This window comes from Arachis ipaensis, chromosome B5 (genome assembly GCF_059453495.1).
Source record: "Arachis ipaensis isolate K30076 ecotype BB chromosome B5, ASM5945349v1, whole genome shotgun sequence".
Lineage (NCBI taxonomy): Eukaryota > Viridiplantae > Streptophyta > Magnoliopsida > Fabales > Fabaceae > Arachis > Arachis ipaensis.
In genome coordinates this window covers 159,340,407-159,364,747 of record NC_142440.1, presented here as the reverse complement: position 1 = coordinate 159,364,747, position 24,341 = coordinate 159,340,407, and the positions used below count along the sequence as shown (strand labels likewise).

At 30.3% G+C, this 24,341-nt stretch overlaps 2 protein-coding genes across 4 annotated transcripts; one reads left to right on the top strand and one right to left on the bottom strand.

Annotated features, from left to right (window-relative positions):
* Window positions 1–12,093: 12,093 nt before the first annotated feature.
* LOC107644924 (serine/threonine-protein kinase STY8) lies at window positions 12,094–20,425 on the top strand. Of its 3 annotated transcripts, none has more exons than XM_021103340.2 (16): window positions 12,094–12,748; window positions 13,510–13,624; window positions 13,924–14,075; window positions 14,169–14,288; window positions 14,982–15,054; window positions 15,702–15,812; window positions 16,300–16,350; window positions 16,611–16,750; window positions 16,874–16,981; window positions 17,149–17,222; window positions 17,783–17,958; window positions 18,443–18,538; window positions 19,040–19,120; window positions 19,248–19,298; window positions 19,814–19,954; window positions 20,055–20,425. In XM_021103340.2, the coding sequence occupies exons 1-16, from the start codon at window positions 12,567–12,569 to the stop codon at window positions 20,079–20,081; spliced, it is 1,698 nt and encodes a 565-aa protein (XP_020958999.1). In that variant the 5' UTR covers window positions 12,094–12,566; the 3' UTR covers window positions 20,082–20,425. The 3 variants fall into 3 exon arrangements, with proteins under 3 accessions (XP_020958999.1, XP_016204373.1, XP_088342625.1); XM_016348887.3 differs by having other exon boundaries at window positions 12,112–12,748; window positions 13,924–14,033; XM_088486499.1 differs by having other exon boundaries at window positions 12,148–12,748; window positions 13,924–14,033; window positions 16,874–16,985; window positions 17,153–17,222.
* Window positions 20,426–22,120: 1,695 nt separating this feature from the next.
* On the bottom strand, window positions 22,121–24,132 carry LOC110271665 (delta(3,5)-Delta(2,4)-dienoyl-CoA isomerase, peroxisomal-like). Its single transcript, XM_088487527.1, has 4 exons — window positions 23,996–24,132; window positions 23,526–23,963; window positions 23,376–23,437; window positions 22,121–22,128 (listed from the first exon to the last, which is right to left on the bottom strand). The coding sequence occupies exons 1-4, from the start codon at window positions 24,130–24,132 to the stop codon at window positions 22,121–22,123; spliced, it is 645 nt and encodes a 214-aa protein (XP_088343653.1).
* Window positions 24,133–24,341: the final 209 nt, after the last annotated feature.

Here is a 24,341-nt window from a genome sequence, read left to right as displayed (position 1 = left end):
TACTATTATTAGTACTCAGTACAGCTTTGTAAGCAATTTGTGTAGAATTTGAGCTACTGGGAAAAGAATATATGTCTTAACTTGTTATTTGATAGCTTTCCAAATAAGATTGTGAATGTTTGAGGAGTGTATGAAGAATTTTGCTGCAGAATTATAATGAAAAAACTACATAGCACTGAAGCTCACTAGTTTTTGTTGAAATTACACATGTATTACTGTATCTGCATTCTTAAATGTAATTAGTATGCAATATCAAAGGCTTTAATTATGAAGTTTCCATTAAAAGTAGGCTTAAGTTTAAGATTGTGTGAAATGCTGTTCAGATCATTTAAGTTTTAGCCTAGGATTACAATGACCATTTGATCCCAGTTTGGATTTGCCTACCACTCTACCAATCTGGTGTGTGTGTTGAGCAAAACTCTTTCCTTGGTGTTTGTTTCTAATTTGTTTGAAATCGGGCACACCAAGTCTATGTTGTCAAAAGGAGAAGATATCTTTGGTGGAGATAAGTTCATGGACCAAATATGTGTGTATGCGTGTTGAATTTTCTCACAAAGTGAACTAGGAATAATTTCAGTCGAGTTTTCTGAGTCAAATTTTGACATTTTTAGGAACACCACCACCTCCATATGGATAAGGATCTTGTTCTTTTCTTATGACTTTTTTGTTAGCATCTGGAATCTGTGAAGGTTTCACTAGAATACATTCATACTCATTCATTCATTTGCTTGGCTCCACTGTGCATATCTCAAGCAAAGGTCAAAACTCTAAACATGAACATAATATTTATTATCCTCATATTCTTAAACACCATCCTAAATGCTAATTGAAGTAAAGAGATTAACATTTTTAAGAAGGAAAACCAAAAACATAAAATCATTTAGTAATTAAGAAGATCTATAGGCGAATCTATTAAGAGATAAGCTTCACGAACATGATTCAAAAGTAGAACAGCATATATGCCATTTACAGAAACAAACCCCTCTGGAGGTCCAACCCATGTACACTATGATTCAAATAATTTATGTATGTATTATTTATCTATTACGGATATAATTTCAAAAAAAAAATGCTATATACCTCAACTACTACATATAAAAAGAAAAAAAAAAGCCTGATATATTTGGAGAGATGTGTATATTTTTTATTTCTCCCCTTTTTTTGGATGTAATTGGAATATATATTTTATTCTTGAAAACACAAAATTTATTTGTTTAGAGAATAATTAAAAAAGGAGTGATTTAAAATTCCTAATAACAACTTATATGAGCTTTAAAAAGAAAAAGAAAAAACCTTGGGGGACAATGATAAGGAAAGTTTTCAAGTATACCGGTACACTGGTGTTTCAGTAATTTTTAATCGTTATTTTAATTATATATATTATATATACTTTTTATAATTAAAATCAACGGTTAAAAATTACTGAAACACCGTATACCTGAAAATTTTCCCAATGATAATAGTTATAGGACAAGGTCAATTCATACAAATATAAATTTAGGTCAAACAAACCCACTATTATGATTGAATCATCAAAATAGCTTTCAACTCAGATGGACAAAAGAAAAACAATATTAGAAAAATAAAATGCTAAAGGACCACTTATTGGGCCATAGGCACCTTGCACCTATTTAGCTAATGGAAAGATGATAACTTCTTAGGCTTATCAAAGACGAAGTGGTGTTTGTGATGCAAACACTTCATAGCACAAACCACCTGCACTTCTATGCGGATATCAATAGGATGAGGTTTAAACTTAGAATTTTATATAATTATACAAATCCTTTGTCTTTTGAGGACTCTAAAGAGCTATAAATTATGCAAAACTAGGTTGATTCACTAAAGTACTGATGCACTGAACAGCTTTATCAATGTACACACATGAGTAATCATTATATTTTTGAACATCACTTATAAAGATATTAAAAAGAGAATACTTAAAGAAACAAAAGGAAAAATCAGGTCCTATACAGCTATATATATTATTATTAATGTATACTTATCGATACTTTTATTTATTAATACGCACATATGTCATACTGTGGACACTCACGTGCAGTTAACTTTATGTGAAGTTGATTAATGAGAATCGTTAAATGAGTTGATAGATTTGACTAAATTGTCATCTAACGGCTCTCAACTATCAACTTCATATAAAGTTAACTGTACCTAAGTTTTCACCCTATGATACACTAATTAATTATTTGGATTTGGTGGCGGAAGTCCAGCGACAGCAGAAATTAGGAATGGCATAAGTAAGATAGAGAAGAGTTTAGACTCAATTTTAATCCCATCTGTGAGTTAATTATTGTACTAAAACTCAATCGTACCTTACTCACGGATTTATATGTTAGCCCTAACTCTATTCGACTCTATCTGTAAGCCATAAACAAAATATAATATTCAATAATTTGATGAGATTTTGGAGTTATAATTTAATATTTATATATCACTAAATAAATTTAGCTTTTATATATACAAAAATGTTAAAATTTTAATTAAAAATCCTGGTTTAGTGATTAAAGATTTTTTATATAAACAAAAAATTTTTAATTTAATATTCTAGCCTCTAAATAGGATTAAGTATCAATTCATACCCTATTTGACCCGTAAATCAACCTGTTTTATACTCAATCCTATCCGACCGGATTAGATATTTGCATATAGGATTGTTGTTGCTACCCTTATCACTTATCAGAACCTACTGTCTATACGGCCGCTGGCAAACCGTTTAGCGATGGTTTCACAAGTCGCCACAAATAATCCGTCGCTTTGTCAGTTTTCTTGCAGTGACCTACCATTTTCACAAAGTATATATATCTAGCTAGTCCATAGCCAATAGCCATTTTCTTAACAAAGAAAATAGGTTCATTATTTGGTTAAATTACTTTTTATTACTGTTGTTATTATTTATATTATCTTGATTCTCATTTAAATAATGTGTCACGGTGGCCCCCTTAGGCTAGCTCCATTATTTATTTGGATAAAAACACACATGCATGACACACACATACTATGCTTCTTGCTTACGCCGTACCCTTGCTGTGCACTGAATAATAATATCTCCAAAGAAATTGACTGGTAAATAATGATTGTATGTGTGGAGCACCATACATTAAAAATTAAACTATTCCCAAAGATAAAATTAAACTAGTTGCAAATTTTCAATTCTGTATTCATAATGCATCCCTGGCCCCCTAGTGGATTCTTATAAGTTCTATCCAACTAATGAATTCCATGACGATTTTAGAATGAAATGCTTTTAGCTATGATGCACGGACACTGACACGGACACGGGACACGATATGATACGGGACACGCTGATACGCAAATTTTAAAATCTTACATGACACGGGGACACGCATATATATAAAATATAAAGTATTTTTTAAATAAACCGTAATGATATTTTAATATTTTATTGATATTAAAATATAAATTAATTTTTAAATTATTTTTAATGTCTTATTTTAATTATATCAAATATTTAAAATATTTTTTATTTTAATAAATAATAATATATACTATATCTAAATTTATTTTAAGAATATATATTAAAAATAAGACCGGACACGCTGACACGTGATGGTATTTAGGTGTGTCCAAGTGTGTCTGGAGAAGAATTTTTTATTTTTTATTGAGACACGGTTTGGACACAACAGACACGCGTATCGAACGAGTGTCGGTGAGTGTCATGTCCGAAATGTGTCCGACACGCAGACACGGCAACTCAGCAAAGTCTCCGTGCTTCATAGACTTTTAGCCACGCAATTCATGTGTCTTCACTTGAAAATATAAACTAATAATATCTGGGTTGATTCCTTTGATTATGGTTGTATAAATTTATTTTAGTTGAATCTTACAATAGCCATTAAAATAAGATAAAAAGTTTTTAAAGGCATCCAATATGTTTGTTGGATATAATGTACTCCTATATGCAATGCACATATCAAAGTCCAATCATACTATATGTGTATAAAAAAGTTAACTATTAAATTATTTATTTATATAAAATATATATTAAAAATATCTGAAGTAACACATATACATAATAAATATTTAATAGTTGATTTAATAATTAATTTTTAATATATAGATAACACTTTTTATTAAACTAAATGTTTAGTTTATGATATGCAATTATGCAAGCCATAACTCAAGCTTTCATATAATTGATAATTTTAATAAGCTATTGTATCAAAGGCCATCAATAACCAAATAATTACACCATATTATAAACTATATTAGTAGCTTAAATTCGGGAAAATTCTTTCTTCTAAACGGGTTGTTTTCTAGGACAACCTATCTTTTATTTTTCTTTTTTTTCTTTATTTCAATATTCATAGATTATACATTTGTAATATTTATTAATTAACTTGAATGTTAAAGCGTAGATATATCTTATTTATTTTTAGTTTAATTTCAACTACACCTATAAAAAAGAATTCTAACAACAACTCTCCGATCAAATTGTATAGTTCAAAATTTCCAGTTCTTCTAACCCGACAGATAACTCTATTGCAAAAACTTTAGACAATGAATCACACACTTTCAACGAAGATTTATGTTACGTATATACTAAAATCAGTCATTAAAGTTAGCCACAAGTATAAAATATATATTTGAATATAAATACATATTGAAAATAAATTAAATCATATATATATTTATACACAAATATATTGGTAGCCGATTTTAGTGACTAATTTTAGTGTACAAATAATATTTTTATTCAATGAATTAGATAAGCTGGTTTACTGTTTCTAATCCAACACAATTAATAATGGCAATATATATTAAAGTTGTGCAAATAAATTTATCTACTTGTTGGCACAATTACAAAAGCTGGTTCCTTTACTATTTTGGAATTTGAAAATAACGGGGTTGCAACTTGCAATGCGCTCTGACATAGCAATTGCTGATGCCACCGATGAAATATATATTTTGATGCGCTCGTAGGTAAAATATTTGATATTTACACTATTAATAAAAAAAATAATTATTTTTATTAATATAAAATTATGTAATTAAATATACATGTAAAATTATTTTTTTAAGACTGAGTTCAACAATGGAGCAACATTTTCTCATTGTCTTAATCATCATATTCTTTTTCAATGTTAAGGTCAATATCAAGCTTACACCTTACCCCACACACACTTAAACGTGATTACATCGCATAAACATGAATGATGCTAAACATTAGTAACATCATATAGGAACAGGAAATTTACTAGTCTTATTCGCAATCATGATCCCCACTTTGCAATGGATTAATTTTTTAGCTTAAATCTCACATTATTATTGTTCACCAAAAAGACTAGTACTAAATAAGTAAATATATATTTACAATCTTCAATGTTCTCATGTGTATATCTAGTCGAATATATTTTATCTTCAATAATTTTTTTTCTGGAAAAGTGATATATAATCAGCTAATATAAGTAATATATACGATTATAATGATCATGCCTTTCTTCTTCTTTTCTTTAGGCGGTGTATATTTCTCTCATGTATGTATTCTCTCATCATCTTTAATAATATAATCTTGAGTATCTATCATAAAACTTGTAATTTTATGATTGTATTCTCTTATGCCATCCACATATTAATCACATGAAAATACTCGTATCCAAATTAAACATTATTATTGATGTAAATTGTCCATATATATGAGACCTTGACGTAGACATACATAGCCAAAACCCAAGAATAAAACTTGTTTTTTTCACTTTCAAACCACGCCCTAAATAAATTAAAGGATCTCAATCTCTTATTTATTAGGTGCTACTTTACATCAAATTCTCTACTCAATATATATAGTACCGTATTTCATCATATTCATTCAAAAAATGGTCTCCAAAGTGGCAACAATATAGATATATTAGATATCTTGTTCTTAATTATTACATAGTCCGATCTTATATATATATATATTGATTTTCCCAAAACATCCATCTTCATATAAGTTTCTGAATGCTAAGAATATTTTAATGAATAAAATTAATTTAAATAATATGCAGCATAACGTAATATAGTGTTGGTGAATTATATATATATGCAGCTAGCTATACGTATATAAATGCTGATTGATCGAAGAATAATATTTAAATTTTTCACATATTTTTTCTTCATTTTCAACCAGCAGCCACATCATCAATCACATCAGCTAATGCTAAATGAGAAGAGGCAGTAATTTTTATTTACTTTTTATATTATATGTTCATATATTCATATTAATTAACTATTTTTACTCTAGTATTTATCAAAAATATCACGTCAACAAAAAAAAGTATCTAACAAACATTATGAAAACTAGTCTATATGATCTTATTTAAATAATTAACTTTAAAATTTTTATTTTAACTTTTAATTAAAAAAACACTAAAAAAATAGAAAAAGAATACGAAATAAAAGAACTGACACAATTTTTTACATACAAAACATGTGGTGACACATAATTTTTGATACATTTCATATACTAATTAAGAATTTGTCACGTATCAGACAGGTGTCGAAAGGCTAAATTATCTTTTTTTGTTATGAAATGTACATGTGATCGTCGTCTATACATGAATGCTGTCATACGTATCTACTTTTAGAAAAGGCTAATTAAATATATAACTCAAAATATGAACACAGTCTGTATAATTTTATTTAAATAATTAAATTTAAAATTTCTGTTTTAACTTTTAATAAAAAAAAACACAAAAAATAGAAAAAAGGTTATGAAGTAAAAGAACTAACACAATTTTCTGTATCTACAGGCAAAGCACATGGTGATACGTAACTTCTTAGTCCTGATATATTCTACATACTAACTAAGAATCTGTCAGATAGGTGCTGAAATTTGAGTTATCTTTTCTTTTTGTTACAAAATGCACACGTGTTCGTAGTTTATATGGATGCTATCATACGTGTCTGTTTTCAAGAGAAATTAATAAAATATGTAATTTAAAATATGAACACTAGTCTATATAATCTTATTTAAATAATTACTTTTAAAATTTTTGTTTTAACTCTTAATAAAAAAACCAAAAAATAGAAAAAGGTTACGAAGCAAAAGAACTGACACAATTTTTTGCATGCTGCAGATGAAGTATATGGTGACACGTAACTTCTGACATATCCCACATATCAACTAAGAATCTGCTACGTATCAGGTGCTGAAAGATTGGGTTATCTTTTTTTGTTGCGAAATGTACACGTGGTCGTAGTTTACATGGATGCTGACATACGTATTTGCTTCTAGAAGAGACTAATGAAATATGTAACTCAAAATATGAATACTAGTTTATATGATCTTATTTAAATAATTAACTTTAAAGTTTCTGTTTCAACTTTGAATAGAAAAAAAAAACACCAAAAAATAAAAAAATTTACTAAATAGAAGAACTGACACACATGCTGCAAGCGAAGTATGTGGTGGTGACACCTAAACGTCTGACACATTCCATATACTAACTAACAATTTGCCATGTGTCACGTGTTGAAAGCAGGAACGGATCCAATAACAATAATGAGTGGGACACTTGTCTCTACTGTATTTTCTAATTTTTTTAAAAATAATTATATATAATATGTCTTGACTTTAAATTTTAAATGACTCTATTATAAATTAAATTTAATTGGCCAAAATTTTAATTTTATTTTTTTATTTTTCTATTATTTTGACTATTATTTAACTTAATCAAATTTAATTTTTGTGTCGTCACTTCTTTATTCTCTCAAATCCTCTTCTTATTTTTATATTTTCAACATTTTTTTTAATTTTTTGTCTAATAATGGTCATATTCTCTTCGTCAAAAAGTAAATTTCAAATTCTCGATGTTTTTTATATAGTTCTCGATGACTCTATGTATATTTCAATTTCATTGTTTTTCTTTTTGATATTTTCAATTGCAAATTTTAATTCAAACAATTATAGTTTAGATCTTAATCTAATATTTTATTCTTTTCATGATTTTCTATATTTTATTTATTCTCAATTTATTCATCTTTATTACTTATTTTTTATTTTTTTGTTCTATTATATGTACCTATGTTGCATATAAAATTTTAAAATAAATGAATTAATTTATTAATTTAGAATATATTTTTTATTTTTAAAAATAATAATAAAAAATATTTTAATTATAATACATAATTAAATAAACGTATAAATTTTTTTATACAATATTATATCAAAATTAAATTAAAAATATTAATAAATTTAATTATTTAAAAAATTATAAATTAAATTTTTATTATTTCATATAAACATACTTTTTATATCCAGATTTAATTTTTTAAGTATTTGTATATAATTCTAATTTTAAATTATTTATATCTCTATAATTTTTCTAAAACATCCAACTTCATATCAGCTTCTGCATCTAAGAATATTTTAATGAATAAAATTAATTTAAATAATATGTATGTAGCATAACGTAATATAGTATTGGCAAACTATATATATGCAGCTAGCTATACGTATATAAATGCTGATTGATTGAAGAATAATATTTGAATTTTTCATATATTTTGAAGGGCATGTTGGTTACTATGTCCTTTTTTCTTTAATCTTTTCCAATTAAAATTGACATTATATTATATATTATAGCTGTAACTTTCTTTCATTCCCAGCCAGCAGCCACATCATCAGCTAATGCTGAATGAGAAGAGACAGTAATTTTTATTTACTTTTTATATTATCTGATCATATATTTATATTAATTAACTATTTTTACTCTAATATCTACCAAAAATATCATGTCAACAAAAGAAAAATAAGTATCTAACAAAATATGAACACTAATTTATATGATTTTATTTAAATAATTAATTTTAAAATTTAATTTTAATTTTTAATAAAAAATACAAAAAAATAAAAAAAACTACGAATCAGAAGAACTGATATAATTTTCTGCTTACTACAGATAAAACATGTAATGAGACGTAACTACTTATACATTTTACATATTAATTAAGAATCTGTCACGTATCAGAGTATCAGACACTTGTTGAAAGATTGGATTTTTTGTTGCAAAATGCACACGTGATCATCGTTTACATAGATGCTGTCATACGTGTCTGTTTCTAGAAAAGACTAATGAAATATATAACTCAAAAGATGAATACTAGTCTATATAATCTTATTTAAATAATTAACCTTAAATTTCTGCTTTAACTTTCAAATAAAAAAAAGACACCAAAAAATAGAAAAAAAGTTACTAAATAGAAGAACTGACACAGTTTTTTCATTGTTGCAGGCGAAGTATGTGATGACACGTAACTTCTGACACATTTCATATACCAACTAAGAATCTGCTACGTGTCAAGTGCGAAAAGGTTGAGTTGTCTTTTTTTTTTTTGTTGTAAAATACACACGTGGTTGTTTCTACATGAATGCTATACATGTCTGCTTACAGGAGAAACTAATGAAATATATAACTCAAAATATGAACACTGGTTTATATGATCTTATTTAAATAATTAACTTTAAAGTTTTTGTTTTAATTTTTAATAAAAAAGAAAAAGTCTAAGGGGCTAGCAACTTTTTCAAATTCTGGCCAACATGTAACCAGTAAAGAAAAGTGAGTCATTGGATGAAATCTTACACTATTAAAATCATCATTGATGGCTATTTGATGGCTATAAATCACAAAAGTTGCTGGCCCTCTAGCACACCTCTAGAAAAAAATACCAAAAATAGAAAAAAAAATTAGAACTGACACAATTTTCTGCATGCTACAGACAAAGCATGTAGTGAGACGTAACTACTGACACATTTTACATATTAACTAAGAATCTGTCACGTATCAGATATCGTATCAGACAGGTGTTGAAAGATTGGATTTTCTTTTTTGTTGCAAAATGCACACGTGGTCGTCGTCTACATGGATATTGCCGTACGTGTCTGTTTTCAAAGAAGACTAACAAAATATATAACTCAAAATATGAACACTAGTCTATATAATCTTATTTAAATAATTAACCTTAAATTTCAGTTTTAACTTTTAATAGAAAAAAAAGACACCAAAAAGTAGAAAAAGGTTACTAAATAGAAGAACTGACACATTTTTTTCATTGTTGCAGGCGAAATATGTGGCTACACTTAACTTCTGATACATTCCACATATCAACTAAGAATCTGCCACATGTGAAAAGTTAAGTTATCTTTTTTTTTTTGTTGCAAAATACACACGTGGTCATCGTCTACATGGAAGCTGATATACGTGTCAGCTTCCAGAAAAAACTAATGAAATATGTAACTCAAAATATGAATATTAGTCTATATGATTTTATTTAATTAATTAATTTTAAAGTTTCTGTTTTAATTTTTAATAGAAAAAAATACCAAAAAATAGGAAAAGACTACAATGGATACAATTTTTTGCATGCTACAGACAAAGTACATGGTGGCACATAACTTCTGACACATTTCACATACTAATTAAGAATCTATTATGTGTCAGACAGGTGCTGAAAGATTGGATTTTTTACAAAATGCACACGTGATCGTCTTCCAAAAAAGACTAATGAAATATGTAACTCAAAATATGAACACTAGTCTATATGATCTTATTTAAATAATTAACTTTAAAGTTTTTGTTTTAATTTTGATAGAAAAAAACACCAAAAAATAGAAAAAAGTTACAAAGTAGAAGAACTGACACAGTTTTCTGCATGCTGCAGGCAAAGTATGTGGTGACTAGTGACACATAACTTCTGACACATTCCACATACCAACTAAAAATCTGCCGTGTGTCAGGCGTTGAAAGATTTTTTTTTTTCCAAAATGTACAAGTGGTTGTCGGCATACGTGTCTGCTTATAGGAGAAACTAATGAAATATGTAACTCAAAATTTTATGAGTACATAGAGAGTATACGTAGAGAAAAGAGAGAATATTTGAGCATAGGGGTGGATTTAGGGTTGAATGACTATAAGTTTACTTGGTTCAAAGGCTAATAGGGCAGTCGGATCGGGTGTTGATTAGGTTTATGTCCGATGGCTTTTATGCTATCATTTGAAATACTTAGTTGAAAAGAAATGACAGGATATTCAGAAATAAAAAACAGGTGTTGTGGAGATTATTAACAAATCGATTTGAAACTACAAAGAGTGACTGATTTTGATTCTTCTAATTGTTGATGACAATATAAAAAATGATTACAGTTTAATTTTCTATTTTATTACTTAATAATTTTGTACTTTCTAACTGTTCTACTTGATTGTGTTGAGCTTTTTGTTTAAAATTTTTTTTTGAGTTATGTAACTGGGCTAAGCCCAAAAAAATTGTTTTTGAAATATAATTCATAAAAACATATAGTTTATTATTTAAAAATTCAAATAATTGACTCCTTAATTAAAATATAAAATATAGTATATTAATTAATTTTATATTTATAATTATTATGCACATTTAATTTATAAAAAATATACTGCTAATAATAATACTAATCCACCCACCTTTAATGCACCTTTACGTAATTCCACCTCGCTGTCCACATACTTTAGTCTAATTTGCAGTGTTTAGTAAAGTATTCAATGTGATGTAATCTAATAAAATAATTTTAAATAATATAACGTTTTTTTTTTTCAAAGATAGGAGACTCGAACCCGCAACCTCTTAATTGAGTATGAGAAGACTATGTCATTTGAACTATAACTCATTTGCTTATTTGAAAAAATAGAAGACTCGAATTCGCAACCTCTTAATTGAGTATGGGAAGTCTATGCCATTTGAGCTATTACTCATTGGCCAAAATTTGAAAATATAACGTTAAAATTATAATTATGTTAGATATATATTAAATTTGATTATTAAAATTAGTGTCGATCTAAAATATATATAAAAATATAAAATATATAATAAAAATAAATTAAATTATATGTATATTTATACATAAATATATTATTACCGATTTTAGATTGCAAGTAACATTTTTATTAAAAAATAATACTAATATTTACGAGGTATCATATTATTCAATCTATATCATTACACATGGTGCACTGTTTATTTCTATTACTTTCACTACACAATTACTCTATTAAAAAATCTCCACATATAATTGCTACTAGTTTATTATTGTAACCGGCCACAAAAAAAAAAAAAAAAAAAATCGTAGGTATTTGTTATCCAAATCCAAAGTCCATAGTTACTATTAAAGGCATAATACTATACTGAAAATATTTTATTTTAATATGGAAATTCCCATAATATGTAAACTTGTTCCGTTTCCTTTTTTTCCTTCTTAGCTGACTTCTTCAATCTTCAGCTCTCTCTTAACTCTAACTGGATCTCTCTCTCCAAAACGCGATTCTCCAGTAAGTGTTGTACGGTCATGGAGGACGAAATTACCCTCCGTTTTTCTCCCAAATTACCAACCTCTATCCCCTTCTGTTTCTACTGTTTTCAACTCGGATTCTAATTTCAGTCAAAGATTCTTGCTCACTTTCTCTCCTCATCGGAATTCTCTTCCATTTTCTCTTCTATTTTCCTTCTCTTTCTCGGCCGAATGAACTGAAACTGCAGAGAGTAACATTAAGAGTGTGTTTGTGTGTGTGTGAGAGAGAGTAATGGATTTCGTTGAAGGTGTCGGAGAGAGCTCGTCGCCGCCGCGGACGTTCGGCGGTTTCAGCAACTACGACGTCAGGAACGATGTGTACAATCGCTTGGTGGAAACCGGCCACGATCAGGCTGTGTCGAATCCCGATTTTCGAGAACTGCTTGAAGCTCACTTCAATCGCTTGCCTCCGAGGTAAGAAAGGAAAATTTGATCAGTGAAAAACAGATAATCTTTTGTCTTCTTTGTTTTTGTGTTACTTCTTTTTTTTTTTTTTTCAATTTATTTTAATTCATTTTCGGTTATTATTTTTAGATAGGGCAGTTTGAATTTTGGTTATTGCTGTTGTCTTTGCATGCATTTATGTGCGATTTCAATGGCTGATTATTGTTATGGAGTTCGTGGCAGATTATGGTTTTGCATCGTAATGATTGGTGGTTCAGTTTGAGTTTACCGAGGTGGAATTTTGTGTTGAAGAACATTTTATGCTGATCATTAAGTAGGATTTGCTTGAATGGAGATTTATTGTATTTTGATTTTTGACTATATCAAGCTAGCTTTTAATAATGATAACGGAATTTGGGAAGCATTTAAGTAGCTCTTCTTGAAAGTAATCAGCTTTTAAGGGGGAAAATGTTGGAGCAGTTTAACTGCCTTTCTGCCAGACATTTAATTTGGCATCATTCTATCGGTCATCACAAGTACATTTTGGAGGCATTCGTGGTTTGATGTTTTGTTGAAGACTTAGTGGTGAAACTAATATCAGTTTGCTTCCTCAGATTGATGCTAAAATGTGTATTAGGTTAGCGTTATGAAGTGCTAGGTGATTAAGTCATTTGATTGTATAAGGGATATCATGATACACTCATATGTTATATGCTGAAAGAGGAGATTCAGAAATATGGTTATTTAGAGATTGGGTGCACTTGTAATCCCATCTGTTGCTGTTGTTTCAGTTATGGGCTTGATGTTAATGTGGATAGAGCTGAAGATGTTCTATTGCATCAGAGTCTTCTTAGTTTGGCAAGGGACCCGGAAAAGCGGCCTGTCATCAATGTACGCTTCTTGGAGGTACCACTCTTTATCTCATTTGAAATGTTTCTAGAAATTGTTTCTAAGGTTCTTTAGGAAGACCTGACAAATGCTACTTCGTTGAATGATTTGGATAAGGGGGTTTTATCTGATTTTGGACTTTAATGTATACACTAAGCAATAAACATTTGCTGCTTGTTCCCATTTGAACTACTGCTTTGGTATGAGTTTACCAAGGGCTAAAAATATTACCTTTCCCTGTTCTGAATTTTTTAATTTGTTATTTTGTTAATTGTTACAATTATACATAATCTTCTTGTCCATCACTTGTTTGGCAGAATATTTCAGCTCAGACAGATGGTGAAGAGCAAGAAATTGCAAGTTCTCATTCTAGCCCAGGGCCATCTAATCATGCAACTAATGGAGGAGCTGTATCCTCTCATAAGAGGTGTGAAATCCAGTTTATGTTTAGTACTCTATATATACACAAGTATGCAGAAAGGTCTTCCTAACTATTAATTTATTAATTATAATTTAATTATGTCTTGTCTTAATGCATCATTTACGTCATTCTTACAAGTAGGACAAGGGATCATGCAACTGACTTTGAGCCTTGCTCGAAGCTTGAGGGCCTAAATTTGGATGTTAGAAAGAATTCCAAGGATATAGAGGAAAGATTTCTTTCAGACAACCTATCCCAGAGGTATCACTTGAACAAAATGATAATGCCATTTCTTACTCTTTTTTTCAAATGAGCGATGACGTTAAATTCATCAAACATAGAATGGACTGAGAATATTTTCCTATTTGGAGATGGAGAGACAGAAAAAGTTTAGTTGAAGTTGAATTGTCTACCTTTTCACCTATTTCCAAACTTATGAGCATTGAGCAGTTCTGTTTGCTGAACTGCAAGTTAAATTCGAAAGTCCAGTTGATGCACCGAAGATGATTTATCTGTAGCTGAAAACATATTTTCCAAATTGTGATTAGGCCACTATGTCCTTTGCATGCATGTTAGGCCTTAAAGGAAAAGAAAAAGGATGATGCAGCCAGCAAGATTCTTCTTCACTGGTACCCTAATAGAAGAATCATGTGTACCATGAAGAAATGTCAATATGTTGGAGAATTGGTCTATAGTTTAGGAGGATGCCTTATCCTCTTTTTTACTTCTACTCTTTGTTTCTTCTCTTTCTCTATGATAACTTTGCTTCTCCCATAAAAGAAGGAAATAAAGAAAAAAAGTTTAGCAAACTAATTAATATTATTGATCAACTATAGATTTTCAAAATGTAGGAGTTTGTCTATTTTCTATATTTTTTAAAAATAAAATTGATGCAAGTGTTGATATGCTATGTCTCACCTGCTTGATGTAAAATAATACATATGTGAAATGCAGGCAGGAGCATTTAAATTTCCCAATCCATGAAGTGATATTTTCCACCCTTGACAAGCCAAAGCTTTTAAGCCAGGTTTGTTTGAAAAGTTTACCTTGTCTTTTTATAAAATAAAATGTATATATTTCCTTAACTTCCTCCAGCCCTCTCTTTAAAATATCTATTTAAGTTTAGCTTCCATAGTTATATCAACTTAACCAATAACGGGAATGAAATGGAAACTATCAAAATTAAGATATAATGCATTTCAACACTAGGAGTGATTTATTAAGTGGTAATATAGAGCATGCTGTCATTCTAAGGCTAGACAAAATGAGTTACTAGAAGCCATGGGGTGGGGTGTTGGATCCCATTGTTTTCATAATTCACATACAGTTTTCTTACGCTAAATAGTGACAAGTGATTCTTGCAAAAGTATTCTGTCATAATCTGGAAGCAGTTAGTACCAAATATAAATTAACTTTACTGGAGACCAGGTGTTGACTAAGAATATGTAAGGAGTAAAAATGGGCCTATAGCCCAATTAGGACATGTTTAATTTACTCCTTACAGAATACTGGTGTGAATTTTACATAAGAGATTGGAGGTGGAAATTGGGATTCCCTTTGTGTAATTGTTGTTTAATTCAGTTGATTTTTTAAGCAGGAAATTCTATTTCTGTTTATGACTGGAAATTTACTTGATGTATTGCATGGTTTTTTTATGGGTACTGTTTTCTTTAGCTGTCAGCTTTGCTGTCTGATATTGGGCTTAACATCCGTGAAGCACATGTTTTCTCCACCACTGATGGCTACTCCCTCGATGTATTTGTGGTGGATGGATGGCCAGTAGAGGTAAGATGCCACTTGCAAAATATGCCATCCCATGTTTTCACTCCCTTGAAAATTTTATCATTGTTGTAACTTTGTTGTATTTTCCCATTTAAAAAAGATATCTATGCTATTGTTTATGCCTAATGTCTCTTTAATTGATTATATAAAGTATTCCATGTACATTTCTATTTCTATTTTTATTCTTTTTAAAATTCTCTGAATTGCCCTGGGGATTCAACTGTATTTTTGGTGGTGCTATCATGTATCATCTGACCTTTAGTGAACACTTTGTATTGGCAATGGCATTGGTTTGTATCCTAAATTTTGTAGCTGCATCTATCCTAGTCACTACATCTAATGATCTTCTCTGACTTCTAATTTGATAAAAATGAATGCCTCTATGCCTGAAATTGAGCTTGTAGATTATTAAGGAGTATTGATATTATTTCCCAAACAACAGAACTCTGTTTCATCATAATGTTTGCTGACCATGCAATCTTGTACTCAGGAAACAGATGGTTTGTATGAAGCTATGGAAAAAGCAGTTGCAAGAAGTGAGGTGCGTCATGTGTCCTTGACTTTTATTTACAAATTCATTTTTTGAACTTTATGTATGAGATTTGGTAACAACATCTGTTGTAATCTGTAAAAATGACTAAATAAAAGTAGTAGGTGAGCCTATATTTTGTTCACCCTGTGAGTGCAACCCATCATTAATATTATTTTGTTTGGATACCACTCTCTAAACACGTCTGTTTAGCTCATTCTCAAGTAAGTTTTTCTGTATGACATCTAATCACATGTTCTTCCTTGCCATAGGGATCATGGTCACGCTCTTCAAATTCTCTTTCAGCTGTGGAGAAACCCTTAGCTGCAGAAGCAAAATGTGGATATTGGGAGATAGACAAGAGGTTGTTGAAGATAGGAGAAAGAATAGCATCTGGATCCTGTGGAGATTTGTAAGTTGGTTTCATTTCATGTATAAATATTTGTTCTCATTTATTCCCTTCCCTTCTCATGTCATACTTTCTATATATATTCTTAGTTCTAAACTTTTAATTGGCATTATGGTTTGTCCACAGGTATCATGGGGTTTATTTAGGGCAAGATGTTGCTGTTAAGGTTATGAGATCTGACCAATTGAATGATGCTTTGGAGGATGAATTTGCTCAAGAAGTTACAATTCTAAAGTTAGTAATTTGCCACATTATGCTGCACAACATACTCTTTCTATTTTTTGTTGGATTTTTTTATGAATTCACTTTGTGAAAGGTGAACCTTCTATTTTGGCTTTATCCATATTCCATAATTTTCACTGTAGATCTTGTGTAAAGAGACTTTGTATTACTGAATGCAGGCAGGTGCACCATAAAAATGTTGTTCGTTTCATTGGTGCATGTACAAAGTCTCCAAATTTGTGTATAGTAACAGGTATGGATCTGTTCTTTGATAAAATATCCATTTGCCACATGAGGGTTACTAACACATGACAAAACTGAACTATATACTAGCCCAAGCCACACGAACCTTATGTACTTATGCACATCTGCTACCCCATGTTTGGATTTCCATCCAAAAGGGGCTGCTATTTCCAAATTTTAGTAACCTGCACAGATGTGAAAACTGCATAGCCAATCACCATTGGCGACGAAAGTGCATATGTACCTACTTTGATGAGACTTTTAGGATTTTCGCAAAATAAAATTATGCCCTCTATTTGTACAGATTTCAGAAAAATTACTTCAGCCACCGTGGGGGCTATATATTTTCACATACTCTTGAAGACTTAAACAGTCTTGTATATCATATCACACACCAACAAATTATTTGAAGGCAGACATCTAGATAAGTTTTGGTTTGACTGTGGTAGTTAAACCTTGTAAGCTCAGAAATTATTAGCTGATTTTTTAATACACTTTATCTCCAATCCCTTATTATGTTGTCAATTTTCTTATCGTTATCATCCATCTAAACATATTTCATACTGGCAGAGTATATGCCCGGAGGAAGTCTGTATGATTACTTGCACAAAAACCATAACGTCTTGGAGCTATCTCCATTACTGAAGTTTGCAATTGATGTTTGCAAGGGTATGGAGTATTTACATAGAAACAACATAATTCACAGGGATTTGAAGACTGCAAATCTACTGATGGATACAGACAATGTAAGAATTTATGGAAACTAATAATTTTATCTCGTAAACAGCACTAATAATCCATATTCATGCAATTATCTTTCAGCTTGTGTATTGTTACCATGTTAGATGAATTCCTTTGTAAAGGCAAGGCTTGATGCCTACTTGCCTCATCAATAATTGTCATAGATTTGCTCAATTTTGAGACTGTTCAAGAGCTGGTGTGATGTCATGCTTTTTGCAAAAATGTGGTCCTAACTTAGAGCTGAAAGTGGAAGACCATACGTCCTGTACTACAATACAGTTACAGAATTCATCCTATCTTTTAGTCCCTCATTAGGATTAATACGGTAAACTACTATGATATATTTGAGAATAATTTTATGCCAAGTATTCTAACTTATGTGGTGATAAACTAATCTTTGGTGGACATGTTTAGGAATTTTCTCTGATTTTAAAGCTTTTTTGTGCCAACCTTGTTTGTCTCTTGGTTTAACCTTGTTTTTCATATTAGGTTGTTAAAGTAGCAGATTTTGGCGTTGCTCGCTTCCTCAATCAGGAGGGAGTGATGACAGCAGAAACTGGGACATATAGATGGATGGCACCAGAGGTTTGTCATATGAATTATAATAATAATAAAGCCACAGAATTTTAAAGTTTCTTCTGCATGGATGCCTAAGTTTGATCAAGTACATATTTACATAAGCAGGATATGGGCTTCTTCCTTGGTGTATTTATGTGCATTTTTTTCCTTTGTTCTGCCTTTGCTGTTTTGTTTGATAAAAGATGTTTCATGAGAGGGTAAACATATATTCATTGTTGTCTTACACGTAAAGCACAATTGCTTATCTAGCCAGTTTTGACTTTGCTTGACACACCATGTACATTGTAGAATATGATGTGTTTTTCTCTGCTTTTTTGGTCCTTTACAAAACCTAAGACTGAATGAGAAAAATGGCTGAAAGGTAATAATATAATGCAGATCAATCAAAATCTATATTTTGATACACACACGCACAAACACACTACTACTTGATGAACTTGCTATGTGGTATATTTGTCTCATTCTTGCTTTACTTTCAGTATCTTATTGTTGTCGGATTTTCTCAAGGTTATAAACCATCAGCCTTATGATCAGAAAGCAGATGTGTTCAGTTTTTCTATAGTACTCTGGGAACTAGTGACAGCAAAGGTATGGCCTAATAAATTGAAATGATACTAGTTTATTCCATTATTCTTTTTTCCTGAATAATATGATTGACATATAAAAATATATTGTTATAAAATCAATTCTTTGTCACGTTCATCTGGTATTTCAGGTGCCTTATGATACAATGACTCCGTTACAAGCTGCCTTGGGTGTCAGACAGGTTTGCTTTCCTCGTAGTGAGACTTTATTGTTTAAGCAAAATGATTATACTCTAAAATTGAAGACCTCATAAATTAGAGCCATAAGGTACATGTCAATTTAGCAGTGTGCATGCACAGTTCTACACTGTTTCTTTGCAACATAGAATTTTATTTCTTGTTCAAAAATCTTGAACTGGGATTTTCTTATTCAAAATCAAATCAACCAAAATGTTAATCAGCAATTGATATTATATTTATGCCCTCAAATTAATTGTGTGATAGAAATTTCGACCCCTTTTTTTGTTGAGAAATAACTATTTAGCAATTTTTTGTTAGAGATAAATGTCATATCTTACAGTTGCAATCATCTCAAGTCTTATTTTTCCTCATGTATGATTCTAAACCATTAATTACAGCGTCTTACAAGAAATAGAACTTTACCAAAGGAGATGGCTTTACATAAATAAGTATGCTAAGTTCAAAGAATGCATGCTTATGGGAGCATACATGCACTAAATAGATTATCCTTTTCTAGGGACTGCGCCCGGAACTTCCAAAGCATGGTCACCCTAAACTATTATATTTGATGCAAAGATGTTGGGAAGCAGATCCAAGCAACCGGCCGAGTTTCCAGGAGATAACGGTTGAACTTGAGAATCTTTTACAACAAGTTGAGGTAAATCATATTCCTTATATAAAAATCAAAACATAACTTCAGCTTGTAGTATTTGGTAAATATGTCATTCCGTTGGCCTGATTTCAACTTCAACATGCAGAATGATTCACAAGCTAATGGTGCTTGACATTCTCTGTGCAAATACCTTAAGTTCCAGTTATTTTCATGTCGTTGGCATCAATCTGGTTTTCACTCTCTTTTCTTCATTGGCTAAGCTATAGAGTTTTTTTTTGTGTTCCCTTTTTGCATCGAGAGAGAAAAATATATAGAAGCTGACCAATACAAAGTTGTAAAGAGACACTAACGTTATAGCTGATAATACTTTTGATATATCCCTGGAAAAATTATGTTAAAATTAAACTACAGTATAGACTATAGACCTCAGGCAAAAATCGAATTAAATTACATTGTAAAAATTCTTCTACAAGAGAAATACTATGTTCCACATGGTTAGTAAAATGGGTTTTCTGGTACACCGGAATATATCGAGGATAATTCATTGGAGAATGGAGAGCTACTTATTTGGATTGTAAATTAGTTATTTGAATCGGTCTAATCTTTAATTCATATGGAGTATAGATCGAATTTGTAGGTCAAATATCTCTTATATTTAGAATTGTTTAAAGAGTTTATCTATTTTGTATTTTAAAGGTATATGTTAAATTTACAAATTAAGAAAGTTTTTATTGAAAATATAAAAAATTTTAAATTTTTAATGCATTTTATTTTATATTTATTAAATAAAAATATTTAAAAATTTTTACTAATATAAAGTTTATGTGCCCTTAGTTTTTTAATTTGTTTTCTAATAATGTACGAATAAGTACAACTAATATACAGAACGAATCAATTATATTAGTTTTTTTAATTATGTTAATTGTCTTCAATTGAATGGATCATATGTCATAAAACACTAGTTTAAAATTATGTATATGTTCCTACCAAAACAAATATTTATGTGTAATTAAATATATGTACTTATATGAATGAAATAGCTAGTTACGGAAGAAGACGTGTCAGTATCTTCAAAATATGCAGCATAATATAATGTGTATAAAAGTATGCATCTTCATCTTTTTTATTTCTTACTTTGTCAATACCATATAAAGAGTATATAAACTTGGCATACAAAATATAAAAAGAAAACTTTTGGTATGAGATATGAAGTTTATGTACATCCATATTTCTTTCTATAATCACTAAATATAATGGCTTAGATAGACGTCTTTTTTTTTTTAGATATTTTTTAGTAATTAAAATTTAATACATATAATCGATTAAATTGTATTATTTTTGTTAAAATTAGATCAGATAAATTAATTTGACCGAAAAAATAGTAAGTTAAATTTTAAACTGACCTAAATTAATATTATTTTTTATAAAAAATAACTATAATATTTTTATTATAAAAATTGACTAAAATATTTTTATTTTATATATATATATATAAACTCTAAACCCTAACACTGTGACAGCAGAGAAGTAAAAGATTAGAATTTAAGATTCTTAAAATTAATATATATAATAAGATTATTTTAGTCATTTTCTATAATAAGAGTATTGTAGTTATTTTCTATAAAAGAATCATATTAATTTAGACTAGTTTAATATTTGATTTATCATTGCCTAATTTTAATAAAAATAATATGTTTTAATCAACTATATGTATTAAATTTTAATTATTAAAAAATATTTTAAAAAAATATTTTAGACGTTTTTATCTAAATGGCTCCAAATATAATAGGTTTGTGACGAATTTCTCGATCGGATAGTAACTAATTTCAACTATTTGTGCCGGTCACATTACATTATCAAGGGATATTACATGAGCTATAACAAACGGGCAATTCTCCGGTGTGAATGACTTGCGCCTTCTACATGTGTAGAAGTGCGGTGGATGATTTTAAATATGACAACCGTCCCTAGAAATAGACAAATTCTGGTAGCTGGTAGGAAGTGCAGAAGCTATCTTTTATTCACGTGTGTTCTGTCATGAGGAGATTAAGTTAGCAGAAAATTGTAATTAATATCACTGATGTTATTGAATTAAGAACGGGCTTGATTTTGTTGGCCTTTTTTTCCTTTACGTTTCTTAGGTATAGATAAAGGGCTTTAGACAAAAAAGCCTCCATTGCCATGATAGTGGACATTAACACAAAAAGAGAGTTATACACCTAAAAAAAATACACAAAAAAAAGTTACAGAACATGACAAAAAATAAAAAGAGTTGAGTATTGGAAATAATATGCACTTTTACTATTGGATTTGGATTGTTAGTCACCTCGTATAGTATGTAACTATGTATACACCTAATTCAAGGGAAATAAAAAAAGAGAAAAAGGTAAATAAGTGAATAAAAAAATAGAATTTATTAATTTTAAAAAAAATATTTAATTTTAATAAGAGACTGTTATATAATATATTTTAGTTATTAATTAGTAATATAGAGTAAAGTATTGTTTTTGTCCCTAATATTTGGGGTAAGTTTTATTTGTGTCCCTAACGTTTAAATCGTCCTATTTGTATCCCTAACGTTTATAAAAGTGATTCAATGTTATCCTACTATCAATTATACTAACAAATCAGATTATATTTTTCAATTATTCTCACTTGGATGTATTCATTCTCAATTAGGTCTCACTTGAACGTGTTCGATTTTAATATTATACCCACTATTTGTGTTTAGATTCAATTATGTCCCTATAAAAGTAAATTATGTAAATGTTGTAGGAATTAGTTTCAACTTTTGATGAGTTATTTTTCGGAGTGGATCATCGATTCTATCCTAGACATTTGTATTCTAACTTCAAGAAGAGATTTTTAAAACTCAAACTAAAGCGTTCATGATGTGTAATTGACGGCAGGATAACATTGAATCACTTTTACAAACGTTAGGGATACAAATAGGACGATTTAAATGTTAGGGACACAAATAGGATTTACCCCAAACGTTGGAGACAAAAACGATACTTTACTCAGTAATATAATATAATTATATTTTAATTTTAATTTAATTTCAAAATGTAATTAGAGAATGTGATGTTACATTGATTGGATGAAAGAAAGAGAGAAACAGAGAAAGGAAGATAGATGAGGAGAAAAATTTTTAATTTTAGAAAGAAAGATTTCATTTCAATTGTAATGAGAGAATGATATGTGATACATTTTGATTGTAAAATTAGTAAGATATAATAGAATTAATGTATGTACATGTGCGATATACAAAACATTTATTTTTTATTTATATCTAAGGTTTATTGAACAAAAAAATAGAGTAAACTACCATTTGTACCCACGAAAGTTGAAAACGCTGACATATCTACCCATAGAAAAAGAAAATTACCATTTGTACCCATGAAAAATAATTTTTACAAGCAAAATTATCCAAACCCTAAAAAATTAAATAAAATCCCTAAACTACCCCTTTCTCCACTACTACCACTATCATCTCCTCTCTCTCTCTCTCTCTCTCTCTCTCTCTCTCTCTCTCTCTCTCTCTCTCTCTCTCTCTCTCTCTCTCTCTCTCTCTCTCTCTCTCTCTCTCTCTCTCTCTCTCTCTCTCTCTCTCTCGATGGAAGCGGTGTGGGTGCCATGGCCATCGGAGTCCCTAGGAGAACGGTACTCAAGGGTGTCATTCATCTTGTCGTTGGTGGCCTCGTAGCCGGCGGAGAAGTAGCGAGTCCCAATAATCTTTCGGTTGCACAAGGCGGCGGGGAAGTCCCTTCCAGCGACGCAGCTGCCAGCTTGATCGAGGTCATCATTGGAAGGGAAAGCGCGAGAAACGAGGCCCAACTGCTTAGCTTCAGAACCGGAAAACCGGCGAGCTGTCAAGGCCAACTCCATGGTGTTACCGTAGCCAACAATTAATGGCAGTCTCTGAAGAGTGTCGAGATCAGCAGCCAGGGCCAAATCAACCTCCTTCACCGAAAAGAACGCGTCCTCCGTGCAATACCTTAAGTCACAGGCTGTCACGATGTCAATTGCACCACCGATGCAAGCGCCATGGATACTAGCGTTGATGGTGAAGAAATCAGGGCATACAGGGCTTTGGGAAATTCAGTGAAGAAATCATGCGTCAGAGCGTTGCGTTGTCTCGGATGATTCAAGTAAATGTGGAACACCCCTGATTTGGGGTTCTTCTCTACTACCTCTAGGGTTTTGTATTTCTCCTCCGCCATTGATTTTCCTAATTTTCCTTTCCAGTTGGGAGGAACATGGCCGAGGTTGCGGTCGTTGAAACTCTCTATCGAGGTGCTTTTCTTCTCTGGCGACTGTGAGGATGAAAGAGAGGAGGGTGTGGCAAGGAGCCATTGGAGCAGTGGTGGGGACTGAGTGGGAAGTAATAGTGAGAGTGTGTTAGAAAGGGAAAGAGGGGTGGTGGTTAGGT